This window comes from Vicugna pacos, chromosome 12 (assembly GCF_048564905.1).
Source record: "Vicugna pacos chromosome 12, VicPac4, whole genome shotgun sequence".
NCBI classification, from domain to species: domain Eukaryota; kingdom Metazoa; phylum Chordata; class Mammalia; order Artiodactyla; family Camelidae; genus Vicugna; species Vicugna pacos.
In genome coordinates this window covers 44,515,267-44,540,385 of record NC_132998.1, presented here as the reverse complement: position 1 = coordinate 44,540,385, position 25,119 = coordinate 44,515,267, and the positions used below count along the sequence as shown (strand labels likewise).

At 34.9% G+C, this 25,119-nt stretch overlaps 1 protein-coding gene across 1 annotated transcript in view; it reads left to right on the top strand.

The window, feature by feature from the left end:
* METTL25 (methyltransferase like 25) overlaps window positions 1-24,609 on the top strand; it is a 78,654-nt gene extending 54,045 nt beyond the window's left edge. Inside the window, exons 10-13 of the mRNA XM_072973330.1 lie at window positions 3,705-3,779; window positions 4,332-4,403; window positions 5,903-6,011; window positions 24,345-24,609. Of these exons, the coding sequence (XP_072829431.1) occupies window positions 3,705-3,779; window positions 4,332-4,403; window positions 5,903-5,995 (240 nt within the window). The 3' untranslated portion in view covers window positions 5,996-6,011; window positions 24,345-24,609. The remainder of the gene's footprint in view (window positions 1-3,704; window positions 3,780-4,331; window positions 4,404-5,902; window positions 6,012-24,344) is intronic.
* Window positions 24,610-25,119: the final 510 nt, after the last annotated feature.

Sequence of the window (25,119 nt, the reverse complement as noted above, 5' to 3'; positions counted from 1 at the left end):
TTTAGTGTAAATCTTGAGGGCCCTAGGATTTGGGGAATGGTAAATGAGGCTGGCTTCAACCTAAAGTCATGAGCTGTATTAGCTCCTAACTGATGAGAAAATTAGCCTATCTTTTGAAGCTTTGAAGCCAGGCATTGACTTCTCTCTAGTTATGAAAGTCCTAAATGGCATCTTTTTCCATTATAAGGCATTTTGGTCTACATTGAAAGTCTGTTGTTTAAGTGGAGCCTCCTTCATTAATGATCTTAACTAGATCTTCCGGAGAATGTGCTGTAGATTGTGTGTCAGCACTTGCTGTTCACCTTGCACTTTTATATTATAGCAATTGTTTCTTTCCCTAAACCTCATGAACCCACCTCTGCTAGATTCAGACTTCTCTTCTGCAGCTTCTTCACCTCTCTCAAACTTCGTAGAATTGAAGAAAGTTAGATCCCTGATCTGGATTAGGCTTTGACTTAAGGGAATTTTGTGGCTGGTTTGATCTTCTATATAGACCACTAAAATCTCCATATTGGCAATAGGGCTGTTTCATTTTTGTATCATTTGTGTGTTCACTGGAGTAGCACTTTTAATTTCCTTCAAGAATTTTTCCCTTGCACTCACAATTTGGCATCACATCCCCCTACCTTGAGTTCTAGCCAAAGGGTGTATAACAGCCTCAGTCCCAACATCTAGTGGTGAAAACATGATCAATTGCTAACCTATCTTATGATCAGGTAGGATGTAAGGAGGATCTCTGAACAACTGTGTGTCTTTCATCCATTTATCCAACGCATTCCCCACGAAGTGTGGTCCACCCTTCCTTATCTGGACCCCCTTATATAGATCTATAAAAAGACAATTTTAATAAATAAACAGAGGAGAAGAGACAAATCTTTCATGAAAAAGAATTCCAAATATTCTGTTTAGATACTGCACCCTCAAGATGATGGAGTATAACTCCCCAGTCAAGTGTGGGCTGCACATAGTGACTTTCTTCCAAAGCGTGTAGTGTGGAAAGGGGGAAAAAGAGGAAATTTACAGTGAAGAAACCTGACAAACACTATCTCATGAGGAACATGGCACTGTACTTTTGTAATCTTCCTCTCAAAACCCATAGCCCGAGTCTAATGATGAGGAAAACATCTGGGAAACACTAGTGAAGGAACATTCCACTAAATGCCTGACCAGTACCCCTCAAAACCATCAAGACCATCAACAACAGGGCAAGTCTGAGAAACTGTCACAACCAATAGGACTAAATGCAATGTGGTATCCTGGATGGGATCCTGGAGCTGAAAAAGGACATTGGATAGATCTATGGAGAGCTGAATGAAATGTAGACTTTGACTAATACTAGTATATCGGTATTGATTCACTATAACAGATAACTCTGTTATAAGGGAAACTGGCTGTAGGGAATATCTAAACTACTATCTTCAAAATTTCTGTAAATCTAAAACTGTTCTGAGATTTTTATTTTTAAAAATAATATGAGAAAAGCTAATATTTATTTAACTTTGCTTTGTGGCAAACATTGTGCTAAAATTTTTGATTATATTAGCTCACTGAATACTAAGGATGACTTTATGAAATGAGTACTGTTATCCTCAACTTATAGGTAAAGAAGTCGAATAAGTAGATTTCTTAAAGCCAAAGTCTGGGAAATTGGGGAGGGAGGATTCCAGTGCAGTCTGTCTTACTCTAGATTCCATGCTCCTTTTTTATCATATTTGTATAACTTATTAACAGACATTGAGCACAAGAAGAATGCTTGTTTAGCGTTTTTCTAAAACTAGCAGTCGTCAAATAGGCCAACAAGGAAGACTAAAGAGAAGAATCTGCGCTTGCCACCAGATAAAATAAATGCACTTCTCAAACAGATTGGAGAATTGAGGTTTGAAGTAAAGGCAGAAGAAATTCAAGGAATGATGAATCTCACTGAAGCATTAAAGAAATGCTTATGCCCCGAACTGTGACTCTTGAAACTTTTGCAGACAGGATGAAGTTGGTCAAGTATTTGAAATGTGTTGAGTTGTAGGACATATACTGTCTAACACATAGGCTATACTGGAGTTAAAATCAGTCAAAACAATTGTAAGGAAAGTAGGGGGAATAAAATCTAAAGCACCTTAACATGACTGTTCATATACTGTGTCTTACCCAGGTTCTCTTTAGAACTGGGTGTCTCCCTGAACCTAAACCATAGCCCACTGAGCTAGGACCCAATTACACAGAGTAACTACTATTAATCCCTTTTTCTGCAGTCTAGGAGATGGGCAGCAGGGAGCAATGGAATTCATGACTTATACTCCCAGCTGCCAGTCAGTGCGTACTTCAGTTTGTAAGTTTGCCTGTTTGTCCTTGCCTGAGTATGTTCTACCCCAGTAGCACCTCAGTTCTGATGCCTTCATCAGGTGCTTGCCCTTTCTAGGCTTTTACTGGATTTGACACTCAATAATGTCATCTATAAAATGAGACCATGAATATATGTGTTACAGAGTGATGTTAAAATTAAGTAAGATAATGTCTTCATAAAATTTCCATAGAATCTCTCATCTAATCTTATGAGGCTGGTAGTTGAGCATTTGATTGAAAATGTTAATTAAAGCATGAAATCATACCTTAAATACTGAGTTTTTTACTTAGAAACATTAATATAATTTTATCCACTGAACTTTTTTTATAAGAACAAGGCCATTTGTTTTGTTTTGGTTTTGTACACAGCTTTGTATATAGATTTACTATTTGGAGTAAACTACCTTAACTTCTTTTCATCAAACATACCTATAATGAGTAGTCTACAGTATCCAGCTTTGGTTCAAAGTGAAGAAAAGGACTTCCATTTTTTAAAATAGGAAAGTGAAAATGAGTTTCTCACCTTTTTTTCTTCAAAGTCACACTAAAGCAACAAATAGAATGAGAAACAGAAACACAAACTCCTTCTTTGAAAATCAGAATGCATGTTAAATCTCAAACCATGTGTATTATGAAGTACAGTGAAGGAAACAAGGGATGCAGAAAGATGCCAGGAGAAATTGCCCAGGGTTATATATAGATCACTGACAAAACCAGCAGAATGTAGTTCTCTAAAGTAGCATGTCCTGAGGAGCAAATACAATCAACTCAGTAAGAATAAATCTCAACTGGTGGGAACAGAATCATGTAAGTGATCTAGAAGGTGGCCTTCTAACCACAAGAGTTCAGCGTATTATGGGTATTGTGTTTTAGAGAAGAAAAAAAAAAAAAAAGAAAGCGGTGCTTGTTGATGGATTTAAGTGGATGTTAGAGGAAATTAACTATGACTATGTGTCCTTATTGTGTTCCTGTTGCCTTTGAATTATTCTCTAGGATATATAGTTTTAGATTAATTGTTTTAAACTTTAATTTTACTCAAGATGTTTATTGAGCTCCTACTATGTACCCCAAACAAAGAAACAAGTGAAAAAGTAAATATTTCATCACTACTTGTTGAAATCAAACAAAATTAATAGAATGTTATTGGTGATTTTATTTATGCTATGCTGAATAATCTATATAGATGCAGAAGATTTAAATGAAAGAATTTAGTTATTGACTCCTTCCTGAATATCCTTAGAGCTCTTCAGACACCTAAGATTGTTTTAAATTATTATGTTTATTTTACTTTAGAGTATGTTTGATAAAGAAAGAAATATTTTTTCACTGTTGTTAAGTTTATTTATTATTGTTGTTTTATCTTAAAGCTGCCAGAAAAAACTATAATGGACTACTACGAGAAGTATAAGCCTAGAATGAATGAGCTGGAGGCTTTTAATATGGTAAATCTCAGAATTAAACATATTAAACTAAATATGTTGCTAGACTTGAATAGGATCCTATTAAATTTTATAACAGGACCAACCAATCTATGTTGTTTGTAGAAAAACCGTTTTGAATCATTTCCTATTTCAGAACTATATTAGGTGTCAGTAATGTAATAAAGAGAACACATGGTAGATTTCTCTTAAAGTGTATTATAAATTTACGGAAAGAAGTTTTAGAGTTCTTTGAACACATATTGGTCTCAGTTATTTCACAAGCATTCCTTTTAATGAATTTCATTCTTAGTACCCCTTTAAAAGCTTTCTATCACATATGTATGATTGCTTTTGGAGTCTACCCCAAAGTCACTCAAAGGACATTAGTTTCCTATTACTATTAAAGAACAACTTTTGATCTCTGAAGTATTCATTTTCTGAAGATGTACATTGGGTATTGGAGATTTGACCTTAACACAAGTTTCTGTAGGTACATTTTCTTAAACACAAGTGTTATGCTAGTATTTTTGTTTGTTTTGAAGTACCACCATCCTATTTTATTCTTTCTTTTAGTTGAAAGTTGTTCTTGCTCCTTGTATAGAGACATTGATTCTTCTGGATCGACTTTGCTACCTGAAAGAGCAGGTAAATTATGTTAATTTTAAATGTATCACAAATATCTTTCTTAGATCCAGTAAAATGGATCCACTTATAACTAGGATAACTTAATTTCACGTAGAACTAGTAAGGTAATTTTTCTCACTATATTTTCCAAGTTTAAACATTCTTTCCATCTCTTGAAACAAAAACATATGTACAACAGATGTTTTCAGCAAAGCTGCTATAATAAAGTTTACATTCTTTTAATTGTATGGTAATTACTGTATAGTAGGCACTGAAGTCAAACCATCATTTGTGACATATTGTATAGCTAAAATTAATAAGGCCAGACATAAAAGGTATCATTCATATATTTTATTTTGTAAAAATTACCTTTTAATTCACTTTTGAATTTTGGGACATATGCACTCTGCAGTATAGAAATTTCTTTCTGATCAATGAAAATTGCTGCTTTTTTTGCAGTCTTATTTGTTATATCTGTGTTGAATGACCAAAAAAGTTGGACTTTTGATTATCTTTGGGGAAAATGAGTTTTTCAGATTCTACTCTAAGCTGTGATCAAAATAAAGTTTTTGAACTGTTTAAAAAAAGTGCATTTGTGGATTCAGCTTTATGTTTCCACTATAAACTCTTTATTTTAATAATTTTGTTTTATCATATGGGGAGCTTCTTTTCAACAGACTACTTGAAACAAGTGGATTTTTAATAAATGGTGTTTTTGTAGAGAAAGGCAATTTTTAAATATTTAGATACTAATGTACTTTCCTAAGCTACTAACTCAAAATCACTGGAAAGTTTTGGTTCCCAAGTTGGTGGTTGACAGAATCAGGCCTATTTTACTCCTCATTTCCCTTTTGAAAACAATTGCCAGTGACCTCAGTAAAATAGGCAAAATGGTGTGCACCAAGATTAAAAGATTGATAATGAAGTGATAGAGATTATATAATTTTTAGTTTTCTTAATAGTTTAAATAGCATTTTACTATTATAAAAGTAACATTTATGTTAGAAAATTTGAAGAACATGAAAAAAGAAAACTAAAAGTAATGATAATCTCACCCTTCAGCATTAGCTGTTATTTGTGTTTTCTAGCGCTTCTAATGTATGTATGTTGCATGTATATGTTTGAGCATTTATTTCTACTTTAGTTAGGTGCAGTGTTGCATCTGATTTATTTGTTTTATATAGAATTTTTCCATCTCATTAAATGTACTACAGAAGCTGAATAACGTTTCATCATACAACAATTTACTTAAGTAATACCCAGTTGTTACTAGCCACTTTCCATTTTTCACAGTTGCAGCAAAGAGTGGCCTTGTGGTTCACTCTCCATGTAAATCTTTATTTCCTCAGCATAAATTCCCAAAGGTGAAATTCTAAATGTTAATTTTATTCGACAGAAAAAAATTTCTTTTATATAATTTGTGTTTTTACATGGTTTTTGTATTCCAGTATATGGTCTGACATCTTTCGTTTTTATCCTCAACAAATAGTTGTCTATTTAAATCAGTTACCTCTTTGCAGGATGATATTGCATGGTCTGCGCTTGTGAAGTTGTTTGATCCTGTGAAATCTCCCAGGTGTTATGCTATTATTGCGCTGAAGAAGCAGCAGTGATTTCAGTTGAAGCAAGGTAATAGATGTGTCTGTTTGTGGAACCTATTGCTAATTTTGCTTTTTTAAACATTAATGCCATGTTATATAAGTATTTGAAAAACATTTCTAAGTATTTTAAATAGACGATAAAATAACAGCTAACAACAGAATGCCTTAATCCATTTTTCCATTGTCAGAGCATACATTAATGAAATAAGAACTCATGAAAATATTGTAAAAGGACTGACCTACATTCCTAAGTTAGTACATCCATGGTAATCTGCGTCTTGTTTCCTGTTCGATATCTGAGACCCATGATATTTGCTAACTGTTTTACTGAGTTAAAAACAGATAAAAGGTATAGGTGTACGTATAGTAGAACCAGTTGGGTCTGAAGATCATTTACATTTTCTTCCACATTTTGGAAGGATTTACCATGTTATCAGGGGGGAAAAATTCGCACTTAAATAAATGCCCAGGAGCCAGGATAGACATAAAAAGGGCTTAATATAAAGCATATTTTATACTGCCTTTTAGTCTAAATTAACGCGAGGAAATATTCCATGTCCTTAAAGGAATATGCACCTTAAAGGTGAGATATTCACTTTAAAGATTCTTGAGGCTATTTATCTTACTAAAATGAAGGATGTGTTGGCACTTACTGGAATTGCTTTTTGCTCTTTAAAAGACCAGTTTAAGAAAAGCAAGAGTGAATAAGACAAGGCCAGCCTCTGCCCAGTGTGGTAAAGGTTCCTTTCATTATTAAAAAAGTTGAGGTTTCTAATACACATGGAAGAGATGGACAGCTGGGAAAAAGCTTCCTTGATGTTCAGAGACTGTGTAAAATTCTTCCAGAAGAAAAAGTAACTTCTTTCTTAAATTTCATAGTCTATCTACAGATGAGAATAGTTCTTTGCTTTAGGTTGTGATACTGAGTTTGCAGCCAGTATGCAAGTGAATGATCAGCTGCTTTGAAGAGCTAGTACAAAGCTTTTTATTCTGAAATTTTCTTACTTGTCCAGAAATGGAGCATAGAATATAATGAATCCCCACATACACATCACCAACTTCACTAATGATCAGCATTCACCCGTGTTGTTTCATCTGTGCACACACGAGCAGGCGCACACACACACCCTTGCCACCACACCCATCTTCCTCAGAGAATTCTAAAGCAAGTCTCAGGCAGTTTGTTATTTCACATAAATACTTTAGTATATATTTCTAAGTTAAGGATTTTTTTCCATAATAATCTGTTAACCTGTCCTCATTCACATTTCCGTGATTGGCTCAAAATTTCTTTTATATCAGTTTGTTCAATTCAGAATGAAAACAGGGTTCACCCATTTTCATTTGTTTGATGTGTCTCTTTAGGTTGCTTATTTTATTCTCTTTTATTTCCTCATATTGTTTGCTCTATGAGTAGCTATCTCAGAAGGAGCAGAAAACCTTTCTAGCCTACTTTCTTTCCTTTTATCATTTCAATTTCTATATAAAATTTTACACATTTTTTTCTGAAGCCCAAATAGTTGTATAACATTCTTTTCCCATTATAATAAAGAAAGAAAAGAACCTTATATGTGTAAAAGCTCTGTTTAATGTAGGGAAGTGCATTACAACTATTTTAACCAAGGAGACTATTTTATAGTCACTTCTGAATGTTTTAAAACACTGTCAGAAATTGAGTTTACCAATTAACGGCTTTCCAGTTTTTATTAATCAGAGAAAAATGTGAGATCCCAGCGTCTAATCAACATGAAATGACCTGTATGATCACACTGAGATGATATCATCTCAGCAAAAGGCAAAGAAATGTAGTATTTTGGAAGATAAATCCCCACTGCAATGTTTGTAGACTCTCATCTCATAAAAACTGCTCTGTGATAACTCATTTACAGTTGAGCTGAAGAATGTGGTGCATTGGCAGGGGCACCATTTCTGACAGTTACTTTCTGGGTGAGTTAAAGCAAGACACTTAATACCTCAGCACCTCATTTGTAAAGTAGGGTTTTATTTGATATTTATTTTATAAACATTTATTGACTGCCTACCATGTGTCAGAGATTATGCTAGATAGGCACTGGCACTATGGAGACAAACAAGAGATATGTCCCTGCCTCAGAATTCACAGTCCAGTGAGGAAGTCAGTAAAATTACTAATTACACTAGTCAGTACTGTAACTACTCTACAGGGCTAGGAGGGTCAGGGCGCAGGATTCTGTAAGGGATCTTCAAATTAACAGACTTGGAGGAAGAAGAACTCAGTAGTATTAGTACCATAGTTTAGATTCACATGAGTTGTTTTGTGTCCTTGTCTGTCACTTAACTGTTCAGTGTGCCTCAGTTTTCTCACTGTAAAAATAACGTAAGAACAGAGTTAACTCATACGGTTGTTATGAAGATTAAAGGAATAAATATATGTTGTTGAATTCCCCCAAAATATCTCCAGGCACCCTGTTAATAAAGCAAAACTTAGTTTATTGGAATTCTCTGCAGTAATAGAGGACTTCGCCTTGACAGTTGTGACAGTCTCTGAAGGGGGAAGTCAGTGGAGTATATTTATAGGATTTGAAAGTCTGGGCTCTAGTTTAAGTTCACTTTTTTAAGATGAAGAACAGACTGGGAGTTGGAAAAGTTTGTGACATAAGCTTTATGGTTAGTATCTACAGTGAGGTGAGGGTCTTGAAGCAAGTCTTGATAAGTAAACTATTGCTTGATAAGAGAACACTTTGGCAAGGTGAACAGATTGTTTGCCTGAGATAAATTAATATATTGGAACTTCCTGAAACAAACAATGAAGTTATTTATTGGTTTACAGTCTTATCTTCCTTGGGCAAAGTTTTCGTGTAACAAACAAATAAATCATGTTAACACAGGTGGTCTCAGTTCTTAGACCTCATAGCTCTTTTATACTGATGTAGATGGTTGTCATTCTCAATGTAAAGCCCGTAATTCCTGGCACATAATGCGTAATATAAAAGCAATATTTGTGTTTTTAAATGCCCTAGAGGGAGAGAAATGGGAACTTAACCATGTTTATAACATTGATTTCATAGGAAAAATACAAAATGTATTCTAAGTTCTAATCAGACAACTTATGAATGAATTGTTAGTGTCCCCATTCAAAATCTGAGAAATTGTCTGTGTTTAAAAGTAGGTTTGATTATTGAATAAAGAACATTACTTTATGTTCAGTGGATAAATTTCACAGTAATTTTACTTGCTGACATAATCTATTATTTTAAGATTAATATTTATTCTAGGATAATTTCTGACAATGATTATTCTGTACCAGTAGATATAAATGCAGAGATTTATACAAAAAAACCTCCATACTACCTGCATCTGAACATTGTTCTTTAATCTGTGTTTCTATTTACTGTGCATAATAATTAGTAGTAGTATTAGTAGTATACTTATTGTTATTGCCCTCTTTAACATGCACGGTTATTCCAGTCTTTGTCATAAGGCATGAGTCATCCCCCGCCCCGACCCCAGCCCTGGATGGCTATGAGCTAAATTGACTGCTTTATTTTTATACATATGTTTAATTTTTTTTATTGAGGTATAGTTGATTTACATATTATCTTTCAAGTGTACAAAGTAGTGATTCACAATTTTTAAAGGTGACACTCCATTTATATTATTATAAAATATTGGCTATATTTCCTATACTGTATATCCTTATAGCTTATTTGTTTTATACATAGTAGTTTGTATTCTTAATACCCTACCACTATCCCTCTTTCTTTTCCTCTCCCCACTGGTATCCACTAGCTTGTTCTCTAAATCTCTGAATACATTTCTTTTTTGGTATATTCACTGATTTGTTTTATTTTTTAGATTCCATATATAAGTGATAACATACAGTTTTTCTCTTTCTCTGTCTGACCTATCCACTAAGCATAATACCTTCCAAATATATACATGCTGTTTCAAGTGGAAAAATTTCATTCTTTTTTATGGCTGAACAGTATTTCATTGTGCATATATATATATATATATATATATAAAGTACATATATAAATATATAGAAAATTCCCATGTGCTTTATTTTTTTTCCTTCTAGTTTTATTGAAATGTAATTGACATACAGCACTGTACACATTTAAGGTTTATGGCATAATGATCTGACTTACATCATGGAATGATTGGCATAATAAGTTTAATGAACATCCATCAACTCATATATATACAAAATTAAAAAAATAGAAAAAATGTATTTTTCCCTGTGATAAAGACTTTTAAGATTTACTATCTTAACAACTTTCATATGTAACATACAGCAGTGTTAGTTATTTTTATCAATGTTTTACATTACATCCTTAGTGCTTATTTATCTTATAACTAGAAGTTTGTACCTTTTGACTGCCTTCATCCAGTTTGCTCTCCCTAAATCCCCCCCTCAGGGACACCACAAATCTGATCTCTTTTTCTATGAGTTTGTTTGTTTGAAGTATAATTCATTTACAACACTATGTTAGTTCCTGTTTCGCAGCACAGTGATTTCATATTTCTATCCATTTCAAGATGATCACCATGATAATACTAGTAACTCTAGTTAGATCTGTTATGAGACAAAGATATTACATAGTTATTGACTATATTCCCCACACTGTATATTTCCTACCCATAACTCATTTATTTTGCAGTCAGAATTTTGTAACTCTTAGTCTCTTCGCCTGTTTCTTTCCTCCCCTCTGACAATCATCTGTTTGTTGTCTGTATCTATGAATTTGTATGTCTTTAGTTATGTTTGTTCATTGGTCTTGCTTTTTAGATTCTGCATGTAAGTAAAATCATATGATGTTTGTCTTTCTCTATCTGACTTATTTCACTTAGCACAAATCTCTCAAGGTCCATCCACATTGTCACAAATGGCAAGGTTTCATTCTTTTTTATGGCTGAATGATATTCTATTATATATATTATATGTATATACATATCACATCTTCTTATTCATTTATCTCTCAAAAGACACGTAGATTGCTTCCATATCTTGGTTTTTGTAAATAATGCTGCAGTGATCATAGGAGTGCATTTATATTTTTGAATTAGTGTTTTTAGTTCCTTCATATACTGAAGAGTGGAATTACTGGATCATATGGTAGTTCTATTTTTAATTTTTTAAGGGATCTCTGTTTTCCATAGTGGCTGCACCAATTTATGTTCCTACCAGCAATGCACAAGGGCTCTCTTTTTTCCACATCCTCACCATTATTTGTCATTTGTGTTCTTTTTGATGATAGCCACTCTGACAGTGTGAGATGATACCTCACTGTGGTCTTGATTTGCATTTCCCTGATGACTAGTGGTGTTGATCATCTTTTGCCCATGAAAATGTCCTCTTTGGAAAAATGTCTCTTCAGATCTTTTTGATTGGGTTGTTTATGGGGTTGTGTGTGTGTGTTTGATGTTGAATTGTATGAGTTCTTCCTGAATTTTGGATATTAACCTTTTATTGTATATATTGTGCAAATATCTTCTCCCATTCAGTAGGTGATCTTTTCATTTTGTTGATAGTTTCCTATGCTGTGCAAAGCCTTTTAGTTTGATGTAGTCCCATGTGTTTATTTTTGCTTTTGTTTCCTTTGCCTGAGGAGACATATCCAAAAAAATATTACTGAGACTGATGTCAAAGAGCTTAATTCCTATGTTTTCCTCCAGAATTTTTATGGTTTCAGGTTTTACATTTAAATTTTAATCCATTTTGAATTTATTTTTATGCACGGTATTAGAGGGTAGTCCACGTTGATTCTTTTGTATATAGCTGTCCAGTTTGCCCAGCACCATTTATTGAAGAGGCTGTCTTTTCCCCATTGTATATTCTTGCATCCTTTGTCGTAGATTAATTGCCCATAGTGTGGGTTCATTTCTGGGCTCTCTGTTCTGTTCCATTGATTTGTGTGTCTGTTTTTGTACCAATACTGTATTGTTTTGATTACCATAGCTGTGTAGTATTTGAAATCAGGGAGCATGATATTCCAATCTTGTTCTTTCTCAAAATTGTTTTGGTTATTCAAGGACTTTTGTGTTTTAATACAAATTTTAGAATTATTTGTTGTCATTCTATGAAAAATGCCACTGGAGTTTTGATAGGGTCCCATAGGCTTTAAATATAAGAATTAGGCATCTAAATAACTTTTGAGTCAAAGAAGAAATCACAGTGGAAATCAGAAAATATTTTGAATAATAATGAAAATAATTGAACTGAATTATAATGAAAAAATTATAAAATTTTTGTTATACATTGTAATTTTCATTGCAAATTACACATCAAAATCTGTGAGATGAGCTAAAACCATAATATAAGGAAACAATAGCTTTGAACACATATTAGAAAAGAAGAAGACCAAAGATTAAAAGATAACTAGTTAGTGGAAGAAAAATATGCAGAGAAATAATTAACACCTCTTAAGTTGGTTCTTAGATAACTAATAAAATTGACATAACTCTGGCAAGAGTAATCATTTAAAACAAAATAAGAGTATTCAAATAACCAGTATCAGGAATATAAAAGACAGCATCACTGTAGAGCCTGCAAAAATTCTAATGGTAATATGAATATTATGCACAACTTTATAATATTTTTTGAAATTTAAACATTTGTATACAATGGAGAATTTTCTCCAAGAAACACAATATGCCAAAGCTGCCTCAAGAAGAAAAATAAAACATTAATAATTATATAACTATTAAATTGAATCTTCAATTAATCCTTTATTGATTCCCCATATCTCAATAAAAGTATGTTGTGGGTGCTAAATATAATTCAGCCACCCCAGTATCTTGTTAGTTCGCAACTAGGTGACTATGACGGTGCTACACGCTAAAGGTTGGAGAGAAGGATTTAGAAACTTTTGATAGTTCCTAATCTTCAGTAGTTCATAATCTACTCATTGAAACACATACGAAAGGAATATGGTAGAGATAAGATTTAGATAATGACATTTAGGAGAAGAAAGTGTCTACATAGACACACAATCCTTTACCATGAACTGTGTCCTAGACTGTTCACTTCTTTCCCATTCTTCCTCTTAATTACAGTTTCCTTTAGGTTGTTTTTAAATGTGGTCAGTAGAACGGCTTGTTTTCATGGAGGAAGACTGTTTAAGAAATAATCTGCTATGTGAAGTTTGTGCTCTGGTTCACCTGTGACCAAAGAAACTCAAAGGCTCCAAACCTCCCCAAATGATTTGTACTTGGCCAATGATGTTACGGCTACATGTGTGGAAATTTATTAACTGATGTGTTTACCTCAGTGGATTGCCTCATTAAGTTTGCAGATATTCTATCAATGGAAGACCTTTTTTTTTTAAAACTGTACTACCTTTATTAGAATTCTCCAATGCACAATGCAGAATAAGAGAGTTAACACATTTCAGCACAGAACAAAGGAGAATGTATTTAAATCTCATGGGAGGAAAAGCCTAATTTTAGAAAAACAGAGAATGTATGCAAATTCCAACCTGAAATTGAACATGTTGCTTTCCACTTGGTCAACATAGGATTTGGTGTGCATCAGCTGATCATGTTGAACTAAATGCACATGTATTCTGAGTTAGCTGCCCTCTCAGGAAAGAATCCAGGCTTCTAATACTGCTCCGACACTTCTAAGAAAAAGAACTCATGGTGGTTTTCCATCAAGTAAAGTATACTCAAATAATGTGTTTCATGGGAAAGATAAAACAATTCCAGATCCATTTGATTATAACAGTAGACATCTCTGGTGCTCTGGTGACTTCAGACTATTTCCAATTTTAGTAGACAGTATAACTGTGCAGGTAAACCTCTGTGAATAAAGGCATAAGGGACAGATTTTAAATCATACAGAAAAAATAATGTTAGTGCTCTATTTCTCCTTGACTCAAAAGGACAGAAGTAAAAATAAAACTGAAGGCAAAGGAGGATTCACTTTTAGTTTTCAGCATATTGACCATCATTCTGTGTGTGCAGACGATGCCTTTCAAGGGTCCACATTTACATTACCAGCTTATACTATATTCAGGAAGCTACCTCTTAACAACAGTTTATACTGTATTGAGAAATGATATTTAGTATTTTTGAGGGTCAGCATTTACAGTACAAGAAATGAAAGCTCTTGCAAGATAAATGATTTTCTTGGATTACTTTTCTCTTAAGAATAGCAAGTACTGTTCTTTACCTTGAAAATAAACAGATTTGAAATTCTTTTAAAATATACTTCATATTTCAGATCTCTAGCACAGTTTTAATATCCACTTTTGTTAATGAGGTTATTGGTAATGTGTTTTCATTCTCATAAATTGGTTGCAGATGCTTAGAGAAGAAAGGATTTCATTAAAATTACTGCTATTAATAGCATACCTCCTACCTTTAAGATTAATGAAACAATAGTAAATTCAACCAGGATCTCCTTAGTGTTCTGTTATTATGAAAATTAAAACTTTATATCCCTTGGAATTTTGTTTAGTTAAATAAGTAAAGCTATGTTATAGAGCTTCTGAAGGTCATAGTAGCCTACTGGAGTTACATCAAATACACATTTAATTTATGTCCTGATTTTTAGATTCTAACCTTTCTCTAAGATACAAATGCGTAAGAAGGATAGGATAGCTGTTTGTTGGGGCCAGAATAGAAATGCTATCTTGGAAAGTTAGACTAAGCAGAAGACTAAATCTCTCTAACTTTTTGAAGAGCAGGGTATAAGTATTTCTGATCAAGTAAGACATATAAAGTCCAATGAAACTTTTTAAAAAATATTTTTATTAAAGTATAGTCAGTTTACAATGTTGTGTCAATTTCTGGTGTATAGCACAATACTTCAGTCATATAGGAACATACATATATTCATTTTCATATTCTTTTTAACCATAAGTTACTACAAGATACTGAATATAGTTCCCTGTGCTATACAGTATAAACTTATTTATCTATTTTATATATATAGTAGTTAGTATCTGCAAATCTCGACCTCCCAATTTATCCCTTTTCTCCCCCTTCCCCCTCTGTTTAACATAAGTTTGTTTTCTATGTCTGTGAGTCTGTTTTGTAAATTTTTTTTTTTTAGATGCTACATGTAAGTGATATCATATGGTATTTTTCCTTCTCTTTCTTGGCTTACTTCACTTAGAATTACATTCTCCAGGTCCATCCATGTTGCTGCAAATGGCATTATTATATCATTTTTATGGCTGACTAATATTGCATTGTGTAAATATACCACAATTTCTTTATCCAGTCATCTGTCGATGGACATTTACGTTGTTTCCATGTCTAGGCTATTATAAATAGTGCTTTATGAACATTGGGGTGCATGTATCATTTTGAATTAAACATCTATGAACTGGGAGTTTTCACAATAAACCTCAATCCTCAGAACAACAAACTAATTCAATAATATACATTAGGAATATAAATCCTTAGTATCAGAACAGTAGTGTAAACCCAAGGAGCAAGTAGTAATTCTTTAGAATAGTTCACCCATTCTTCATTCACTGTAAGGATTTAATTGTTATCTTGAAAGCATAATGATTTCAATGCTCAGTATCTACTTACAGACTTCCCTTTTGTTTTTCCCTTTTGTCTACCCTGTGGTACCCAAATTTGGTGAGCCAACGATTTAAAGTGTAAAGTACTGTATTCAAAACTAAACAACCATGTAAATTTATTTTCCACAGCAATGTGTTCTCATTGGAAACAAATCTAAGAGATCTTTCTGCTCACTGTTCATAGGTTTGAGAAAAAAATTCAATACTAAGAATCCTGTTGACATTCCAAATAATGTATCTTGTGTTTACTACTTTGGGTAATAGATTCATACTTAGCTTTTATTGTCTTATAGGTATATGCTAAGTTAAAATCAGAAGTTGGCAATTTAAAGTAAAAAGTTGCAGCCCAAGGTCACTTTTGAAAGACTTGAACACCATAAATAGTGGTTAATTGTAACTTACTTAGGAAGATCAGTGAAAATCAAGAAGCTTCCTGCCCACGATATTAACTTTAATTTTAATTTTAAAATAAATCTTGAAATACTTGCTAAAAATAAACCCAAGGATAATTGCTAATTATTAAATACCAAATACTTTGACATTTTACATATCATATATACAAGGGCCAACAAAAAAATCAGAGAGGAGATTTTATGAAGAGGTCTGTAAATAAAATTTGAAAATTCTGAGGCAAAATTTCAAAAACAGCCACCCAAACAGATGACCACACAGCATAATATTAGGGCAGTAACATTCCGAAAAAGCTGGTGGGCATTTAGCAATGCTTAAAACTTCAACATATGAGTTACAGAATGTATTTCTTAGTTACCAATACAGATCTTTCTAGACACCAGAGTGATAAATAAAAATTATAAGAAAGTATTCCAGTATATACTAACACTTCTTTTTACATTTAAGTCCACGCCAGTGGCATACTTCCTTGTCCAAAGATGAGTTTCCAGTCATAGAAATAATATGGGAAGCAAAGATTAAAACAGGAAATTCCCTGAATCACTTTTTTTCCTCAAGTTAGCTGAGCTTAGAGTCTTATTACTCAGAAATGCACTCTACGGACCAACAGCATCAGCATCACCTGGGAACTTGTTAAAAAGGCAGAATCTCAGTCCCTACCCCAAACCTACTCAGTCAGAATGGGTATTTTAAGGAGATCTCCGAGTGCTTACCATTTGAGAAGACAGCCCCTTTAAGGCTCCTCTGAGGTAATTTTATGCCCAAGAACACAGAAGACCCTGCCAGGCCCCATAGTGTCTGCTGTATTCCAAGGTTGGGGAGCATACAGATCTCAAGGGAACTCACAACCTTGCCCTAAACGGACCAGATCTTGGCTCCTGCTCACTCTCTTCCTCTTCGGTCACTGCCAAAGAATAAATACAAAGGAGACAAGAATTTCACAAATCCCTCCTGCCTTCAGCTGACATTCTTTAACAGGCATTACTCCAAGGGGACTTGTTAATAAATTTGGGGGGTTGAATTATGGTGATTTTTGCAGCCATTTCTCACAACTGACTATGACCATGTTTTTTGATTATAATGTAAAAGATTTAATTTGAAAGTTAAATTTCACAGTGTGAAAAGATTCTATATTATCTATATATCTACCATAAAACTCTTAACTTTTGAAAAATATATACAGAAATTAGGAGCAGCTCTTCAAAAGGCCTTCATATCTTTTGGTGGACTCTCCACATCATATGTTGTGCTTTTTTAAGTCTCTGATTATGGTATCTTTCACCCATGGGATCTTGTCATATTAATAAAGATAGCAAACCTATTGGCATTGGAATTTGCACAGAATTTATTAAGAGAATCAAGATACAGTGAATCTATTGAGGCAAATGAATCAGGTTCCTGGGCTAAAGCTCAAATTGCCTTAACATACAAGCTGTCATTTTTACAAATCTGAAAAATGAATAAGGCATTTGGCTCCCAAATAATGTAGTCATACCATTTAATACTCTTTATTTTCTCTCTTGTTTAAAAAAAAATGAAGAAAATATATTAAAATTACTCATATTCCCACCACCAAGTAGTTACTTTCAGTTGATCCAAATACGTGCATTGTTTATATTTGCCTTAACAATCAATATACCATCTTATATTCTGCCATTTTTACTTAACATGTAATTAACATTTTCCCTTGATTCTCCATTGCCATGATCATTTTTAATGACTTAAGAGTCCATCCTAATGAGATACACTCTGTTTATCCATTATTTTATTGTTAGACCTTCAGGTTGTTTCTGACTTCCTGGTATCGTACCTAAGACTGCTACAAACAGCTTTGAGCATATGGCATTATTCTTTTCTTCAATTATTTATTCTCTATGGGTATATTCCCAGAAGTAGGATTGCTATTTAAGGGTTAATGATGTCTATTAAATACATTGTATACATTAACTATTTAGGAACTCTGCTTTTTTTTAAGCCAGGGCCAAACTTGCCATTTTAAAACAAATATATAGGATATTTGGATCTAATTTTTTCTCATAAAAGCTTCCAGCTTGTGGAATCATTGGTGGTTAAACAAAGGATCCATAGACAGCTTCATGACAGTGAACTGCAAACCCTGAATGGTCTCCTGCCGAGATGTGTGTATATAAAATACAACGAAACTTAGGCAAGCAGTCTGCTCATGACTAGAGCGCGATCAGTTCAGATAGCTGAAGTCTTCTACATAAATGTGCCAGTAAATTAAATTTAAATACACAAAATGCACAAATGACCAGTCACCAAATATAAGAATAAATACAAAGAACTCTTCTGTGTGCCCCAAATGATTATTAAAAAAAAAAAGAAAAACAAAACTACAATTTAATCTTTGTTGCAAACTGTTTTTCTCTGCCCCAAAGAAACCACCTCCAATCTAGTAAATGCTAAAAGCATATAGTTTAACTGAAATTATGAACAGAGAAAGCCAATTTAAACAGATGTCATAATCAAAAAAAATTTACCCCACTTACATGTATTAGTTAATAGATGTCAAAATGGCCAGCTTGACAGGAAGAGAAGAAAGAGTCACTTCAGTTATAGATTTCATGAAATCCCCCTAGAAGTTCCTCTTATATGCAGTCCAGAGGTGTTGCATAAGCCCCTTCCTGGCGAGCAGGGATACATCATCAATTTCTTTGACAGTTTTGAAAGTCTACTCTCCAAATTGCTCTTTCACCATTCCAGTCTCCATTGAAGCTTCCAGTATGTTAACATAATTCTAGATTCACTATTCTCCAGTGTGCTGGTATCTGAGAGCTCTCTCTGAAGAAGTCTTCTTGAATGGCTAGATCTGTTTAAAAAATTTTGGAGGTGACTCCAGCTTTCTCTTTTTCTTATACACATACATACCGTTTATACACAGGGTCCTTGGCAACTCCTCAAATTTTAAAAGGTTTTTTAAACTCCAAATGACATGATGGATTATAATAATACCAACTAAATATTTATTGAGTGCCTACTTTGTGCTGGAGGTGCTGTTCTAAGCACTTTATATTTATTAACCTATTTAATCCTTACAACAGTTCTAAGAGGAAGGGGCTATATTATTTCTGCTGCTTTACTGATGGGAAAATTGAAATAAAGAGAGGTCAAGTAGGAGACTTGCTCCAAGTAGGAGAAGGCAGGGAAGAACTATGAAGTGGTAAAGTCAAAATTCATATCCAGGCATTCTGGCTTCTGACTGCTTAGCCACTACAGATACTGTCTTCTTGATTATTTGAGGATCTTCTGTGTCTTTTTTTTTAATTTCCTCTCGAGAAAATCAAGATATTTATAGATTCAAAACTCTGCAGACCTCAAACAATGGATGATTCCTTGGTTGTCCTGCCTCTAAAATGTAGATCTCATAATCTATCAATCACATGGATCTGTTTTTGCATATGGCTAGAATAATATTTGGTTTTTCCTTAGACAGAAACCTCAAAAAAAGTTTCCTTGTTAAAATAAAGGAAAATATGTGTACAACTAAAGTCGTAAGTAAAGTGATTCTGAATATTCTGCCTAAAATAATAATAGATACTTGCTTTATGTTTTATATTGAAAAATTAAAGCTGAGAGTTCAAGTCACTTTTCCCAAAATAATTTAACTAAAACTGGGAGGTGCTAAAACTCAAAGTAAATAAGTTACAGACAATATTCAGAGAAGGCCACTCAGTGACATGTCTGGAACAAGACAGACAAAGCTATTCTCAACGTGCTCTCTTCTGGCTAACATGTTATTGCTATTTTGTAGCAGTGACTACTTTCAGCCCACTTTAATCCTCCTTCCTTCTATTAAAATAAAAAAAAAAGTAAGATCAGTTATTCAATTTCCCTAGCTTTTTTGACAACCGACAACCTCCCAATCAAAACTGGACCTCACATTTTTAAATCCTTCCTACAACCATTCACTACAATCCAAAGCCTGTAAGAAGCTCCTAAAAACTCTCTTACTAAGATGATCCATAATTCCTCTGGAGTGCATTGCTCCTGGCCACGGTAAGCAACATAAATCTAATTCGGACTACAGTTTTGTTCTTAGTGTTCTTTGGTTGATGTACTCTAAAAGTTTCCAGATTGTTTGACTAGGTGAAAGGTGTTTGCTGAAGTACACAGAAGAGCAATATTGGGGAGAGCACTGAAAATTCCACTTGGATATGTTGAGTGGAGGATGCTGTTGAGCAATTCAAGCAAGTGTTAAAGAAGCACTGGTCTATAAGGGTCTGTAGAACAAAGAGGAAGCCGGGATACAAACTGAGATGTTAACATATAGATGGAAATTGAAGCTGGAACATAGATGAGATCACTCAGTGCAAAAAGCATAGAGAGAAAAGAATGGGAAAACTAGGACTGAATCTTTTCTGCTGTTTTTGTTTCTTATGTTGGTTTTTTTTCTTTTTTTCTTTTTTTTGTCCGAAGTTCTTCAAATTCTAATTTTTTTTTAATTGAAGTATAGTTGTGGTAGCTTCTGGTGTACAGCATATTGATTCATTTATACAGATAATAAATTCTTTTTCATATTCTTTATCATTATAAGTCATTACAAGATACTGACTGTAGTTCCCCATGTTAAATAGTAGGACCTTGTTGTTTATCTGTTTTGTTTTTTTTTTAATATAGTAGTTAGTATCTGCAAATCCCAGACTCCGAATTTATCCCTCCCCTCCCCACCTTTTCCCCCTGGTAACTGTAAATTTGTTTTCTATATTGAGTCTCTTTCTATTTTGTAAATAAGTTCATTTATGCCATTTTATTTTTTTAGATTCCACATATAAGTGATATTGTATGGTAGTTGTCTTCCTCTGATTTCACTTAGTATGATAATCTAGATCCATTCATAGTGCTGCAAATGGCATTATTTCATTCTTTTTTATGACTGAGTAGTATTCCATTATCTATATCTATATCTATATCTATATCTATATCTACCACATCTTCTTTATCCAGTCATCTGTTGATGAACATTCAGGTTGCTTTCATGTCCTGGCTATTGTAAATAGTGCTGCTATAAACATTGGGGTGCATGTATCTTTTCAAAGTAGCATTTTCTCCAAATGAATGCCCAGAAGTGAGATTACTGGATTATATAAGTCTGTTTTCACTTTTTTAAGGAATCTCCATACTGTTTTCCGTAGCGGCTATATCAAATTACATTCCCACAAACGATGTAAAAGGATTCTCTTTTCTCCACACTCTCTCCAGCATTTATCTTTTGTGGCCATTCTGACCAGTGTAAGGTAATACCTCATTGTATTTTTGGTTTGCATTTCTCTGGTAATTAGCAATATTGAGCATTTTTTCATGTACCTATTGGCCATCTGTATGTTTTTATTGGAGAAATGTCTCTTTAGGTATTCTGCTCATTTTTGAATCGGGTTGTTTGTTTTTGTTGTTGTTATTGAGTTGTACGAGCTGTTTGTATATTCTGGAAATTAAGCCCTTGTCAGTCACATCATTTGCAAATGTTTTCCCCCATTTTGTAGGTTGTCTTTTTGTTTTGTTTATGGTATCCTTTGCTGTTCAAAGCTTATAAGTTTAACTAGGTCTCATTTATTTATTTTTGCTTTTATTTCTATTGCCTTCGTAGACTGACCTAGAAGAACATTGCTGTGATTTATGTCAGAGAATGTTTTGCCCATGTTTTTTTCCTAGGAGATTTATGGTATCCTGTTTTATGTTTAAGTGTTTTAGCCATTTTGAGTTTATTTTTGTGTTTGGTGTGAGGGAGTGTTCTAACTTCGCTGATTTACATGCGGCTGTCCAGCTTTCCCAACACCTCTTGCCAAAGAGACTGACTTTTATCCATTGTGTATTCTCGCCTCCTTTGTTGAAGATTAATTGACTGGGTGTGTGGGTTACGACTGAATCTTTAAAACTCCAATATGAAGTTTCTGTAGAGAAGGATGATTAACAGAAGGGGCTGAGAAAGCACATCCAGAGATAAAGTAGAAAAACCAACAGCAGATCATCATATGAATCAAGGAAGAGGATATTTCAGGGCTTATTGAGTAGTCAGTGGTTGAAAGCATTTGAAAACTCAAGTAGAAGAAAATGAAAAAGTTCCCACTGGAGTCTATTATTGATATTTTTGGTGAGCGATTTTTCAAAATGTTGATGGAAGCAGAAGCTGAATTAAGTGGTGGTGGAGTATTAGGTAAGCTAAGTGAAGAAAGAGAGGTCTTTCTTTTAAGAGAAGGGGCAGTGTGATAGTGCTATAAATAGTGGTTAAAAGAATGGATTCTAGAAAGAGGCTGATGGAGGTCAAATCTCATTTGTGTCCTTCACTAGCTGTGTGACCTTAGTTAGGTTACTTAACTTATTTGTGCTTCAGTTTCTCCATCTGTCAACTGAGGGAAAAACAGTAACTGACCACATGCGGTTGTGAGAAGGGATAGATCATGTAATAGTGATCCTTGTATATATAATAACCTTTCAGTAAGGACTAGCAACACTTATTGCAGAAACATGAGACAGCATGACTCCTTTAGGGGCTTAAAGTAGATTAATGTAAATGGTGAGTATGGAAATAAGACCAGACAGGATCCTAGAGATGGAAGCCTTGAATGCCATGCTGAAGAGAATCATTTCCTCTCAAGGTGTAAAGCTTCTCTTCACTGCCTCCCCTCTCCCGTCCCTCTGCTACTGTCTAAGTACAGAGCCTCATAACTGCCCTTTTGGTTTCCTTGGCGTCAGTCTCTAACCCCTGCTTATAGCTCTTCCATAGCTTTCCCGTTTTCTTATAAGAAAATCAAAACTCTTTAGCATGGTATCCAAATCCTCTATGATGCTTTCTCTGCCTACTTCATCCATTTAATCTTTCTCTGCACTCCATCTAACGCAAGTTTCAAATTATCCAGACTTTCTGTGACTCCCAACATCTCAAGTGTTGTCTCCATCTGGACTTTGCTCTCACCAATCCCTCTTCCAGGAAGGCTAACATCCCTTTCTCTTCCTGTCAACACTTCGCTCTGTTGTCCTTCAGTATTTACGAGCCTGCCCCCACACTTAAATCACCATCCTTTTATTACGTCCCAACTATACTCTGCCCAGATGACTATGACAGCATCAATACCACTTTATTGCACTTTATTTTAAAATGTTTGTGTTCCTTTATTTGACCTAGAGGGGCAGGAGATCTATCATTTTTACTGTTTATCCTGTGCCTAGCAGTGAAAGCATTCAGAAAATGTTGGAGAGGAAAGGGAGGAAATGAATACACTGATCCTCCAGGGGAGAAAAAAAAAAAAACTAGGCTGTCCTCTGAGAGAAAAGAATGATGCCCCGTAAGTGAAGTCATGAAGTTGATGATCATTATTTAAAATGTCCTCAAAAAACAAAACAAAACAAAACAAAACAAAACAGAAAACCTACGGAGGATGGTGCAAAAAAGGGCACCATCCTCTTCCTCAGAAAGTGTTACTTCACCTCAGCAGCTGGAAGCAGGAGCCCCCTCCCCAGGACAGGCAGCCTGTTTCCCATCAGGATAATTGAATAAGGTAAAACAATTCCCTGAACTAAACAGCAACCCTCAAAAATGTAAAGATTTTTCATGTACACCCCTGTCCTAGCTAGATATGCGGCTGGCAGTTGCTCCATTGAGATCTTGATACACAAAGTGAAAACAGAGCCCATCACAAAGGAGTGGTCCCAGTGCCGTGGCAGATGCAGGTGGGCAAGGCTTGGGCACAGCTGCTAACGGTGCTGAGAAGTCAGTCAGTCCCTAATTAGCTGAGCAGCCCCTGCTGCTGCCTGGCTGGAGGAAATGCTCAACGACAGTTTAAATAGGAATGTCTCTTGCTAATAATCTCTGTTTAGGATGTAATAAATGACTCGTGTAGTCCAGGTGGGAGGAGACCCCCCACCCCTCCAGACTGGGCTGATGGGGAAGTTGGGACTGTGAGTCTGTCCCCAGGTGTCCCGACCGTTTGCACCATGGCATCTAAGCACACGACCCTGCGCCCCTCACTAGTCTGGGACTGGAGGAGCTTGTAAAAGCCATGGAGGCGCACTGGAGAGCTCTTGGGTGGAGGATGCACTGAGGATGGCGCAGGACATGGAGACCGGCCTTTCCAGAAGGGCTCTGTCAGCCAAGGGCTCTGCACTCCTAGCAGCTTCTAGGGGTAGGAGGCAGGGAAAAGAGGCTGAGAGAAAGAACTCCACCTGCCAGCATAGAATGGTAAATGCTAGCTGAGTATTCTCATCCAGACTGGGAGGCCGCTTGCCTTCTGCATTGTGAGAAAGATTGTCTTTCTGGACACATGCGGATGGGGAGTTGAGAGGCCAGCAGTGTGCATTTCCTCTCTGGGCCGTTCCTCTGCCCCGGGACTGCAGGCAGAGTCAGGTTTCACGCTCACACATTTTTCTGTGTGAAAGTCTCTTCTCATTCTGTTTAATGCTTCCTCGTTCTCTAGGTTTCCTCGCACGTGTCATTTCCTGTGGGAGGCATTGGCTGATACTCTGCCCACACCTCCAGCACCACCCAAGCGAGGGGTAAGGACATCATCTAGGTCACTTCTGTGTGTCCTCATGGGAGCGCATGAGCAGTGTGTGTCGTGTGTCAGGCCTCCTTCCTCGAAGGCAGGAATCATGAGAAACACCCTTCAATCTTCTGATGTGGAGCATTGTTCAATCTCACATTTATGAATAAGATAAAATAATATAATACATTATATATTATATATTGTGATTATTTTATATGTGATAGAAGATGAAATAACACAAAGCTGGTAATATTTGCAATATTCTAAACTGAAGCATTAAAGACATTTTGAATGGACCTCCTAGGGTAGAGGGACAACCTGCACAGTAGGTCTGTGGAATCGGAACACAGAAGGTAGAGCTAAACCGTGTCTGTGCCAGGGACCCCTTTGCCAGTCTGAAATGCCTTTGGGCCCCTTCTCAAACAATTTTTTTACTATGTAGTAAAATACATTATATGACAAAGGAAACCAATCCTACTGAGGTAGTTACCAAAAGAGTTTTTTAAGATTGTAATTTGATAATACATGTGTTTCTTTATTATGCATTAAATAACAAGGTCAAGTAGCAGTTCTAAAAACTACTATAATTTTGAGGTAACAATCAGTGTAAGCAGTATTTGAAGATATTAGCCACAACTGTAATGTGACAGGAGAAGATCTGTACCTTCTATTGGCAAGAGTTTCAGGTACTGTCAGTACTACTGAG